Source organism: Gorilla gorilla, chromosome 3, assembly GCF_029281585.2.
Source record: "Gorilla gorilla gorilla isolate KB3781 chromosome 3, NHGRI_mGorGor1-v2.1_pri, whole genome shotgun sequence".
In the NCBI taxonomy this organism is placed as follows: domain Eukaryota; kingdom Metazoa; phylum Chordata; class Mammalia; order Primates; family Hominidae; genus Gorilla; species Gorilla gorilla.
In genome coordinates this window covers 123340641-123353014 of record NC_073227.2, presented here as the reverse complement: position 1 = coordinate 123353014, position 12374 = coordinate 123340641, and the positions used below count along the sequence as shown (strand labels likewise).

The window sequence follows — 12374 nt, the reverse complement described above, 5'->3', positions numbered from 1 at the left end:
CTCCCAATCACCTTGATTGATCTTGATGTCCTCAAAATTTCCTCAGGTAAACATTTGCAAATGATCTCATCCACTACATTCTTTAAAAATAGTATTTTTTTCTGATTATAAAGTAACACATTTTCATTGCAAAAAAATTAGAACACAGAAAAATACAAACAAGAAAACTGAAACTAATATAAACATGTATTTTATTTTTCTTTAAAATTGTACTGCAGTTTTGGGGGATGTATTATTTTCAGAAAGATATATCATCAACTGAATTTGTTGGGTGAAAGGCAACATAAGTATTTCATATTTGGCTTTTATGATGCTATGTAGATTGAAGAATTTTTTTGTATATAATGAATGCTAAGCCTTCATGTTTATATTCAGATATTCATTTTGCAATGAATAAAACAGACAAATCCCTGCCTTCATGGAGTTTGTTTTAAAATCCATTTACTCCCTCACTCAGAATATATTATAACATGCCTACTGTGTGCCAGGTCTTGTGCTAGATACTAGGGAATACAGTGATGAACAAGATATTCAAGGGCTTGGTTTTCAATAGAACTTGATTCTAGTGGAAAATTGACAATGTGAGGAATACAAATATGAATAAGACATGATACTTGCCTTTAAGAACCTTAGAAGGAAATAAGACATGTACAAATAGCTATAATCCAAGTGAATAATTCAAAAGTGTTTTTAGTGTAGAAGTTGAGGAAATCTTAGAGGAGCTGATACTTGAACTAGACCTTCAAAAATGGAGAGGATCTGGATGGATGGGGTAACATTAGGGAGTAAGGTGAAGATGGGAACAACTAGTGTGGGAGGCTGGCATATTAGCAAAGTTTTGAAAACAGTAAAGCCTGGAGCATAGAAAGTGATTGGCACTTGAGATTGATGAAGAGAATTAGAGATAAGACTAGAAAAGAAAGTTGGCACTGAAATCATACTAAATAGATCATTGGCTAAATATTTATTTTTATTGAAGTACTTTCAGAAGTATGAAACTATTTATGTAGAAAGTGTTAAAACTTTTTTTATCATGTCATATATAGTTTTAAAAAATTGCTCTCAGTTAAGATTCTCCTTATTCCTCAAAAGCTTTTGCTTTCCATGACTTTGTTGCAAATATAATCAATTTACTTATTTTTAAAACACTTAATTTTTATAAGAAAGGTTATCAGATGATTATTTAAATGTTTTTTATTAGTAAATTTTCATTATATTGTCTCCCAAAGAACCACTGTATTTTTTTAATGTCTCAGAACATTATATTTTTATATGAATCATTTATGTACCTCTCTGTAACAAGTGGGAATTGCTTCATGGCATTTGGGGAGTACGTAATATTATATTTATTGTTGACTGACTCAAATCCAGCCTGAGCCCTCTGGCCTGGTGAGAATTCCAAAACTCCATTTGTTGATGTGCCCTCCATCTTCCTTACATGGACCCTAAAGCACTTACCTCTCCAGGAGCCCATTCCTTCTAGAGCATAAGAGTAGTGCCTTGGAGGCAAACAGACTCCTAGCAAAGGTCTTCCTTCCCAGGTTTACCATTTGTCCCAACTCCCATTATCTTTAGGGATCTACTTGCTTTTCCTGTGAGTACAAAACATTTCCTTTTCATGAGTACAAAACATTTCCTTAACCCTATAATCATGAAACCCTGTCTACTCTCCTGAAACGAGGAAGAAAAATAAATCCTTGCTGAGATGTCTGTAACACGTTGAAGGAGGGAAGGTGTTAAAAACAATAAAAAGGGCAGGGCTGTGGTGGCTCACGCTTGTAATCCCAGTACTGTGGGAAGCCAAGGCGGGCAGATCACTTAAGTCCAGGAGTTCAAGTCCTCCTGGGCAACATGTGAAACTCCTCTCTACTAAAAATACAAAAATTAGCCGGGGGTGGTGGCGCCCACCTGTAGTCCCAGCTACTCAGGAGGCAGGAGGATCGCTTGAACCAAGGAGGAGGAGGCTGCAGGGAGCCTAGATCGCACTGCACTCCAGCCGGGGTAATAGAGTGAGACCCTGTCTCAACAACGTCAACAAAACCAATCAAAAGATAATTTCGTATTTAAGTTACCCAAGAAGGAACGGTAATTTGAATCAGATCTTAGATGATGACTAAGAAAAAGAACACTCCGGTAGAGGAATTAACTTTACAGAACGCACTGAGGCAAAAAGGAATACAGTGTTCAAGAGTAAACATTGTTTTGAGTGTCAGGAGAAACATTAGATAGGAAAGGGCAGTTTGTCTTTCTAAGAAGTTTACACTTTCTCCAATAACAGTTGTTTTTGTCTTTTATAGGAAGCGCGGATTCTATTACTGGAAACTTTGGGACTGAAAGGCCAAAGCTTCAGGGCCCACCATCAACGCAGCTCCGCTTTCATTTCTTTCACATACAACTTTCCACATAAGATTTCATGCGGAAAAAAAAAAAAAACTCACAAAGGTTTTATACTGATAACAATATATTAAGTGTTTACTTTGTACACAGCGTCTTTGTTCCAGACACTTGCCATGTCTCGTTTATTCTCACACCACCACCACAGCGTCCTTTACAGATGAGAAGACAACCTCAGGGAGACGATGTATTTGCCTAGGTCCCATAGCTAGCAAGTGACAGCGCTGCAGTTTAAGCTCAGCCTTTCTTGGGGAGAGACCGTGCTCTTCTACCATTGCACTTTAAGCTGACTTTAGGGGAAACACAATCTGAGTTTTGACAAGTTTACTTCTGGCACATGCAGTCCCGAGCACTGCTTTTTGGCTAAAATGCCCAGTGATGTCAACTCTGTCCCTGGATTTCTACAACCCGATGAGCCAATATTCAGAAGAGACGTCGAAAGGAAAGGGTTCAATAGACAGAAAACACACCAGACAGTCCCACAAGCCCCACAACCCTCGCCTCTGCCGGCGCGGACAGCCAAGACGTCACTTAAACGCGCTGCCGCCTCCTCGCCCCGCCCCGCCCCTGCGCGGAAGTCTATCCGGGCTTTCGCGTCACCACCCTGCCCACCTGGGTGGCGCGTGGCTTACGCAACGGTTACAGGGCTCCTGGGCCGCTCCCGGGCCAGCGAGGGCTGCGAAAGAAGTTGTAGGTACGGCCCATTTTTCTTAACTCCGCCCTTCCAAGCCCTTTGGCGCTAGTCCCGGGTCTCCCGCGATCGTTTCCTTGCGGTAGGCCCCAGGAGGGCCTTTCCTCCCCCTCAGTTCAATGGGATTCTTGGGCTCTTCTCCCAGACCCTGAGGAAACAGCCACAGACATTGTCTCTCCTCTCCGTGACTCCTTTCCTTACTCTGTCATCCCACATCTCTGTTTGTTCTCTTTTCCTCCTGTTTTTCTTATTTTACAAATACTCGCCAGTAAGAAAGAAGAGATCTGTCAGTTAAGATTGACTGCAAAATTAATTTTATTAAGCGTGTACTATTTATTTTACAAACGGTGGATCCCTGCAAATAAACCTTCACATACATGCTCCTGCGACTGGAGATTCTGGGATTGGTTGCCGATCCTGAGAAAGCTCTCTTCCCCCACCCACCCACCTCCACGCCCCTTAATCCTGTTTACCCCTCTTGGCTTTAACCCAGGGGACAGGCACTTCCAGCAGTCCCCAACCTTTTTGGCACCAGGGATCAGTTTCATGGAAGACAGTTTGGGGTGCGGGGCAGGATGGGATGACACTCTTCTATCTCAGATCATCAGGCATTAGATTCTCATGAGAAGGCGCAATTTAGATCCCTCACATGCGCAGTTCATAATCAGGTCTGTGCTCCTATGAGAATCTAATGCCTTTGCTGATCTGACAGGAGGTGGAGCTCAGGCATAATCCTCTAGCCCTGCTCACCTGCTGTGTGGCCTGTTCCTAATAGGCCACAAACCTGTACCTGTCTGCTGCCCAGGGGTTGGGGATCCCTGCTTTAGACCGGTGCTTTTGAAGGAAAAAGGAAAGTTGCACACATACTGTGTCTGTCACATCAATCAGTAGTGTTACAAGAGCTCTTCACGGGACCATACCAGGTCCCTCACTCCCCTCTATGGGTGTCCTAGAGCCTGTGAAATAACAGATTTGGTGATGTGGGGAGACAATTGGCCCAGGTGGCACTGAGGGAGGCCACACCCCACTCTCTGATTTTCCTTAGAGATAAATATAATTATGTGTGCAACAGAAGCATGAAAAATGACACTTATTATTGTCACCCCTAGAGAATTCATGCCCCAAATATTTTAATCACTGTGTGCCTATGAAAAGGGCATTCATAGGTATTGTCCTCTGTGAGTACCAGAATTTTTTTTAACTTACTTTTTAAAATTCTATACAGATTTAGTTAGTACAAGTTCAGTTCTGTTGTGTGGATATATTGCACAGTGGTGAAGTCTGGGCTTTTAGAGTACCAGAATTTATACTGCTGTTTTTCAGTTGGCTCTTGTCATAAGGTCCTGCCAATTACTAGACACAAGGAAATAGGTGGGTGCTGTAGTTGTAACATATAAAGTATCGTTTTTATAGTACTTCTCATTTTGTACTTATTTTTGTACTCATCCTGTTTAAACACTTCTGTTGGTTAACCAAATCCCATGTTACTGTGGTGTTTACTAAACACTGAGATTGAATAGTACCTGGAACATAGTGTAATATATGTTCAATAAATATTTTTTGAGGGAATGAATGGATGAGCTTCTGAAGAAGCCATACCTTAGCCACTTTTGTTTTTCCTGGATCCAGAGCTTAGTCTAGCAGTAGTAAACTCACCAGTGTGAGTTAAGTAGAGAAGTCAAGTGACTTGCTTAGGGAAAGGCATTCATTAAGTATTTTTTAAAGAATATCCTACTTTGTCAGGCGTTGTTTTAGGCATTGTGAATACAATGGTAAGAAAGACTAGCAAGATCGCTGTTCTTACGAAGTTTAAATTCTAGTGAGTGGAAGATAGAAAATAGGTAAACTATATGAGCAAGGAATTTTGGATAATAGTAAGCACAGTGAAGAAGTAAAACAGTGTAAAGGTCTTCCTTAAGACTGGGGGAGGGGTTAGTTTAGATTGATTGCTTAGTGATATTTTTAAAAACCAACCATGGAAATATTTGGGATCAGCGCACTACAGGTAAAGGCAACTCCAATTGCAAGAGCCCTAAGGAAGGAAAGAACTTAGCTCCTTCCAGGAACATCATAAAGACCACTGAAGCTAAAATGTAGAGAAAGTGGTACAGGATGAGCCTGGAGGGATAGGTAGGGGCCAAATCATGTAAGGCTTTGAATAGGCCATGGAAATCTACCCATGGAATAAGTTTGGAATTTATTTAAAGTGTAAAGAGAAACCAGTAGTGAGTTGGAGGGAGTGATAGGATCTGATTTACATTGTAAAAAGGTTTGCTCTGCCTATTATGTGATGACTGAATCATAGTGGGTGGGGAGCAAGATCTATAGCAGAAGATAATTGCAGAAATCCAAAGAGGAATGACAAGTTTGGGATAAAATAGCAGAGAAGTAGATGTATGTGAGCTCTATTTTGGGGGCAGAGCCTACAGATTTTGTGATGTTTTGAATATAGAGGTGATGAAAAAGGAGTCACCTCTAGCCCCTAAATTTTTGTCTTGAGCTTGTGTGGATGATTGTGCCATTTACCAAATGGAAAAGACTAAGGAAGAAAAAGGAGCAGCCAGGGCGGTGGGAGGGGGGAGTTTTATTTTGCTTACCTTAATTTTTACATTCTTATTAGAAATCAAAGGTAAGTTGAGTCTTCAGCTCTGTGCAGAGTGCAAGGAACCAAAGATGCAAAGCTGGGAGTCACCAGCATATGGAAAACTACCTAGGGCAAGTGTGCTCACCGATAACATTGCAGTGACTAGTGTAAAGCAGAGGAAAAGAAGCCAACAAAAGAGATGGAAGAATAGCCAATGAAGTAGGAAGCAAATCTGAAGAGTGCAGTGACATAAAAGCCAAGACTGGCCGGGCATGGTGGCTCATGCCTGTAATCCCAGTACTTTGGGAGGCTAAGGTGGGTGGATCACCTGAGGACGGGAGTTCCAGAGCAGCCTGACCAACATGGAGAAACCCCATCTCAATTAAAAAAAAAAAAAAAAGCCAAGACTACAAAACATGGCCAATAGTACTGAATCATGCTTAGAAGTCAAGTAAAATAAAGAGATCTGTGCATTGGGTTTTGGAAACATTAAGTAGTTATATGCCTTGACTAGTACAATAAAGAGAAAATGTGGTGTCAAGAAATTGACATAGTACTGCTGGCTGGGCAGAAATTGACGTAGTACTATAGACATCTCAAGATGTTTTACTATAAAAGAAAGCCAAGAAATGGAGGTAATAGAGAAATATGTATGGTCAAAGAAGGGTTCTTAAAGATAAGGACACTTAAGCATATTTAGACTGAGAATAATCCAATAGAGGGGGGTGGAAATGATGGTATAAGAGACAGTGTGTATATTTTAGGAGTGAAGTCTTTGAGAAAATGAGAGGGTATGGAATCCAGGGAATATATAGAAGTATTGGCCTTAGGTAGGAACATGAACATATAAACATATAATTTCCTTTTTTTTTTTTTTTTGAAACAGAGTTTGGCTCTTGTTGTCCAGGCTACAGTGCAATGGAGCAATCTCAGCTCACTGCAACCTCTGCCTCCTGGGTTCAAGCGATTCTCCTGCCTCAGCTTCCTGAGTAGCTGGGATTACAGGCACGCACCAACACACCATGCCTGGCTAATTTTTTGTATTTTTGGTAGAGATAGGGTTTTACCATGGCCAGGCTGGTCTTGAACTCCTAACCTCAGGTGATTCACCTGCCTTGGCCTCCCACAGTGCTGGAATTACAGGTGTGAGCCACCGCACCCAACCACATGAACATATAATTTCTAGTAAGAAGAAAGACAGCAAGTATGGGTAGAGATGCAGATAGATGGGTAGATTCAGTGGTCAGAGATGAGACCTTCGGCCTGATACTGATACTTTTTCTCAATGAAGATAAGGTATGATGCAAGATCAGTAAAGAGTGAGGAGGAATATTTGGGTAGGAGGTTTAAGGGGAGAAGATAAGATACAAAATAGTCATTTGGAGGATGGAAAGCAATCAGAATAATAGCACAGCTGGGCAAAGTTGAGTGGCCATTTGAGATTTGTGGCCCTGTGAGTGAGTGGCTGAGATACAGTGAAAGAAAAAGACAATAGGAGCTAAGGAGATCAAGGAACTGAAAGACTAGAGTGTTGGGTGGGTAGACCACCTGGGTATTAGTGGTTGAATTAGTAGCTAAATTAGTATTTGAGCCCAGATATCTTGACTTTCTAGGTCAATGGGTTACCATTTTACTGTGAAACAGTTCACAGCATTACTCTTTTGTGCCACCTACCTACCCTTCTGGTCAACATTAAAAAAAATTGTGGCCTGATTTTTTTTTTTTTTTTGGTCCATACATTCAAATTATAAACTGTCATAGGCTGGTACTTTTGTCTTGTCCCTTTCATACATTAATGTATACTTATTCAATTTTGGGCTTGTTTTTCTTTGTGATTTTTAACCATTTCCATCAATATGTGTTTATTAAAGTACAAAAGATTATCTCTTGGATGGTAAAGGGAAGATGAAGAATGAACTTTGAAAATCTTGTAGCCTTACAGAGCTGGGATAACCAGTCATAAGGAGACTTGATCTGCATTGACTTTAATAACAATAATAATAATAGACATCATTTTGGATAACCTTTTACATTTTATGCTTTTATTTTCTCTTCATCTCATTTCATTCTCCTAACGGCCTTTTTCAGATGAGGAAATTGAGACTCAGAGAGGTTAAAGGTCTTGACCAAGGACATATACCTAGTAAGTGGCAGAATTATTAATCACAGTGTTCTGACTCTAAGTCCCATATTTTCCACTATATTAGTTTGTCTCTTTGCTTTTTACACTCTATTGTATGCAAAGTGATATCAAAGAAAAAGTCACTGGGTAGAAAGTATTGGCTGGTTGGTGGCCTCTTACAATGCAAAGAATATTTAGTATGTATTTAAAATCCAATAATTGATGGTTTCTATTTTGAGCAAATAGGTCGATGGTGGCTTCATTCTCTGAGATAGGAAATTATCCAGAGAAGGAATAACTTTGGTGGGGAAAGATCTTGAGTTTGTGCATATACTAACTTAAGATGCTTGTAAGACAACTAGAGATATTCAATAAGTAATTAGATATACTAAATAGAATCTTGAGAGCTTTTCTAGTTCAAATTGCTCAGCATATTAGTTAGAATTGTAGCCATAATAGTAGAATAGATGTTGAGAAATGTATATAGAGTGAGAAGAGAATAGGGCATGGAGAAGAATTCTGAGGAAGCCCAATATTTAAAGGATGAATAGGGGAAAGAAACCACTAACAAAGACAAAGAAAGGACACCAGAGAGGTAAGGATGGTAGAGCAAATAACATAACGATGTGAGAATTCAAAAGGGGAAAAACACATCCAGTTTATGTAGTGTGCATTGCAGGAAGCTTTATTTAGAATAATCAATGGATATTTACAAAGAGGTTCAGTGGGAAGATGTTCCAACCAAATAAAGGCATGGAGTGCAGTTAACAGTTTGACTGAAATGTAGGGTCAAAAGAAAGAACCAGAAAGAAAGCTGGTAAGACAGTTTGATTCCATGTATAGCAAACCTTGGATTCTGGGTAAGTTTTTGGTAGCTTTGTCTATAGTTGAGAAAAACCATTGTGTTTGGTGCTAAGAGAAAGAAAAGAATATAAAACATGCCTGGAATGGTTTATGCTATGGTTTGACTGTTTATGTCTCTTCCAAAATTCATGCTGAAACCTAATCTCCAATGCAACAATATTAAGAGGTGAGGCCTTTAGGAAATGGTTAGGTCATGAGGGATCTGCCCTCATGAATGTATTATAAAAGTCCTTACAAGAGGCCTGGGGACAGCTAGCTAGGACTTTTTTGCCTTTCCATGCCTTCCACCATATGAGGACACAATGTTCATTCTCTTCAGAGAATACAATGTTCAAGGCACCCTTTTGGAAGCAGAGACCTCACCAGACACTGAACCTGACCGAACCTTAATCTTGGATTTCCCAGCCTCCAGAATTGTGAGAAAATAGGTTTCTGTTATTTATAAATTACTCAGTCTCAAGTATTTTGGCATAGCAGCAGGACTGGGCTAAGAAATTGTTACTAAGAAGTGGAGTGTTCCTATAACAAATGCCTATTATTGTAAAAGCAGCTTTGTAGCTAGTAGTGAATAAAAGCTAGAACAGTTGTGAAGTGCCTCCTAGAGAAAGTCTAGATTACCATGAACAGAGCATTAAGGGCAATTCTGATGAAGGTTCGGAAGACGAGGAGAGCTATAGAAAGAGCCTTCATGTTCTTAGAGATTATCTAAGTTAATCATGATCAGAAGGCTGGTAGAAATGTGGAGAGTAAAGACCATTCTGATGAGTTCTTCAGTGGAAATAAAGAATGTCTTACTAGAAACTGGAGGAAAGGTCATCCTTGTTATAAAGTAGCAAAGAACTTGGCTGAATTCCACCTGTGTCCTAATGCTTTGTGAAAGGCAGAACCTGTGAGCAATGAAATAGGATATTTAGGGGAAGAAATACCTAAACAAAATGTTGAGGGTGCTACATGCTTCCTTGACGGTTTATGATACTGGACAAAAAGAGAAAAATTAATTCAAGATGGAATTTATAATCAAAAAGGAAGCAGAACTTAAAGAATTGGAAATTTTTCAGCCTAACCAGGTTGTAAAGACTGAGTTCAGGAGAGAATACCAAGAATATGGCCAAGTGCATGTTTGATAAGCAGATTAGTATGGATGGAAGGAAGCCAGATATTATTCATCAAGTCAGTGGAGGAGTGGCCCTGAAGGTATTTCAGAGATCTTTGAGGCTACCACTCTTATCACAGGCTCAGAGTGTCAGGGCCTTCAGGGCAGAACAGTTTCAAGGGAGGGGCCCAGGGTGTCCATGGGACCTCAGGGCTTGCTGCCTATGGCCACGTCAACTTTCTGCTCCACACATGTGGCTCAGCATTCCTTAGCCACACCAGCTGTGGCTCAAGCAGGCCCAGGTGCAGTGTCAGAGAGTATAAACAGTAAACCTTGGTGGTGCCCATGTGGTGCTAAGTCTGTAGTCATGGCTATCTCCACATAGATTTCAAAGGAGGTCACAGAGAACCTTGGGGCCCAGGCACAGAACTGCCAGAGGTGTGAGGTCAGCACAGAGAGTCACCACTAGGGTAGTGCCTACAAGAGCTGTGGAGTCAGGGATACCGCAGAGAGCCCCCATAAGAGCAATGCCTAGTGGAGCTATGGGGGCAGAGCCACCACCAAGACTGTAGGCCACTAGAGATACCAGTGTGCAATTCCTGCCTGGGAGAGCGACAGGCATGTGATGCCAACATGTGAGAACTGGTGCATGGTCTGCTCCCCCTAAAGCCATGCAGGCAAGGCTCCCAGGAGACATGGGGGCTCAACCCCTTCCCCATTGTATGCAGAAGGCAGGACATGGAGTCAAAGAAGATTATTCTCAAGTCTCAAGATTTAATGTTGTTTGCCTTGCTGGGTTTGGGACTTACTTGGAACTTATTACCCCTTTCTCCTTTTCTATTTCCTCCCTTTTGAAAAGGGAATATCTATCTTTCCTCTGTCTGTCCCACTATTGTATTTTAGAATGATATAACTTGCTTGATATCATAGGCTCATAGCTGGAGAGCAATTTGCCTCAGGATGAATCAAACCTTGAGTCTCACCCATATCTGATTTAGATGAGACTCTGGACTCTGGACTTTTGAGTTGGTATCGGAAACAGTTAAGACTTTTGGAGCTACTGGGATGGAACAAGTGTGTTTTATATGTGAGAAAGACATGAATTTGTTGCGAGGGAAGGGGCAAAATGCTATGGTTTGAATGTTTGTGTCCCTCCAATTTCATGTTGAAACTTAATTCCCCCATGCAACAGTATTAAGAGCTGGGGCCTTTAGGAGGTGACTAGGTCATGAGGGCTCTGCCCTCATAAATGGATTAATGCCCTTATAAAATAAGTGGAGGGAGCTAGCTAGCCCCTTTTCACCCTTCTGTCTCTTCCAATATGTAAAGATACAGCATTTATTTCCTCCAGAAGATGCAGCATTCAAGGCACCATTTTGGAAGCAGAGATCTGAGCTTTTACCAGATGCCAAATCTGTCAGCACTTTGATCTTGGATTTTCCAGCCTCCAGAACTGTGACAAAATAAATTTTTGTTATTTATAAATTACCCAATCTTGAGGATTTTGTTAAAGCAACACAAATAGACTAAGACACTACTACGGTTTGAATGTTTGTCCCCTCCAAAACTCATGTTGATTGTAACAGTATCAAGAGGTGGGACCTTTAAGAGGTTATTAGGCCTTGAGAGCTGTGCCCACATGGGTGAGGTTAATTTCATTATAAAAGGACAAGTTCTGCCACCCATTTGCGTCCCTTACCCTTATACCTTCTGCCATGTGAGGAGGACATAGACTCCCTCCCCTCCAGAGAATGGAACAAGAAGGCCCTCACAAGATGCTGGTGCTTTGATCTTGAACTTCTCAGCCTCCAGAACTGTGAGAAAGAAATTTTTTTCATTATAAATTATCCAATCTGTGGTATTCTGTTACAGCGTACAAAATGACGTAAGACAGACACCGTGTCACTTTATTGTGGCAACAAGATCTAGGCACCCGAAAACAGTTTAAAATCAAGGTACTATCTGACTAATGAGATCAAATCCTAAATACTATTAGGAATTTTAACAATGACAGTCAATTTGAATTATAGTAGTAGAAGTTTAGCCCAGATTTGTATTGTCCTGATTAAATAATAATACTAGGTAGTCATTATCTTAAAAAAAATACTGACCTAGTTTGAATGCTTTTTATAAAGAGTATTCTGTTATGCATGCATGTAGGTCTCAAATTCATTTCTTCAGAAAGATGTATACTGTGGTTGTTTATAATTGTGTTAATCTTTTATCTAACCTCAAGAAGAGTTCTTTGTTTGAAAGGCAGCAATAGTTCCAAAAATTCCAAAGCAATACATACTCACAACTGTTGATGCATATGTTTTACCTAACATTAATTGAATAAGTATGTGTTAAATGCCTACTACATGTCAGCAATGCATAGTAGATAAGAGAATAGACTATATTTAAACACACTGGAATTGAAAATCCCAGCTTTGCCACTCTCAGTGGAAGGAAAAGAGCTGCAGTCTCATTTAGAATAATTTATACTGAATTCCATATACATTATGATTTTTAAAGGAAATTTCAGTTCTTATTTAGCCAATTATTAATGCTGTTGTCAAATTTAATTGGCATACCTTTCTTTAGAGGAGAGAGGTGAGGAATTATTTAAAAGTATTTAGCTGGGCTA

At 40.2% G+C, this 12374-nt stretch overlaps 2 protein-coding genes across 12 annotated transcripts in view; both read left to right on the top strand.

Annotated features, from left to right (window-relative positions):
- Positions 1-3467, top strand: part of SLC9B2 (solute carrier family 9 member B2) — a 58657-nt gene extending 55190 nt beyond the window's left edge. For 2 of the 4 annotated variants that reach the window (XR_004070119.3, XM_004040219.5), the window contains one exon: positions 2298-3467. The gene's annotated coding sequence lies outside the window, so the exon portion shown is untranslated. The remainder of the gene's footprint in view (positions 1-2297) is intronic. The other 2 variants (XM_031010094.3, XM_031010095.3) reach the window with 1 other exon arrangement.
- SLC9B1 (solute carrier family 9 member B1) overlaps positions 2763-12374 on the top strand; it is a 145948-nt gene continuing 136336 nt past the window's right edge. For 4 of the 8 annotated variants that reach the window (XM_063705451.1, XM_063705452.1, XM_063705453.1 and 1 more), the window contains exon 1: positions 2763-3088. In XM_063705451.1, coding sequence (XP_063561521.1) covers positions 2763-3088 — 326 coding nt within the window. Of the gene's footprint in view, positions 3089-7757; positions 7813-12374 lie in introns of those variants that run through there. The other 4 variants (XM_031010098.2, XM_055385422.1, XM_031010101.2 and 1 more) reach the window with 3 other exon arrangements.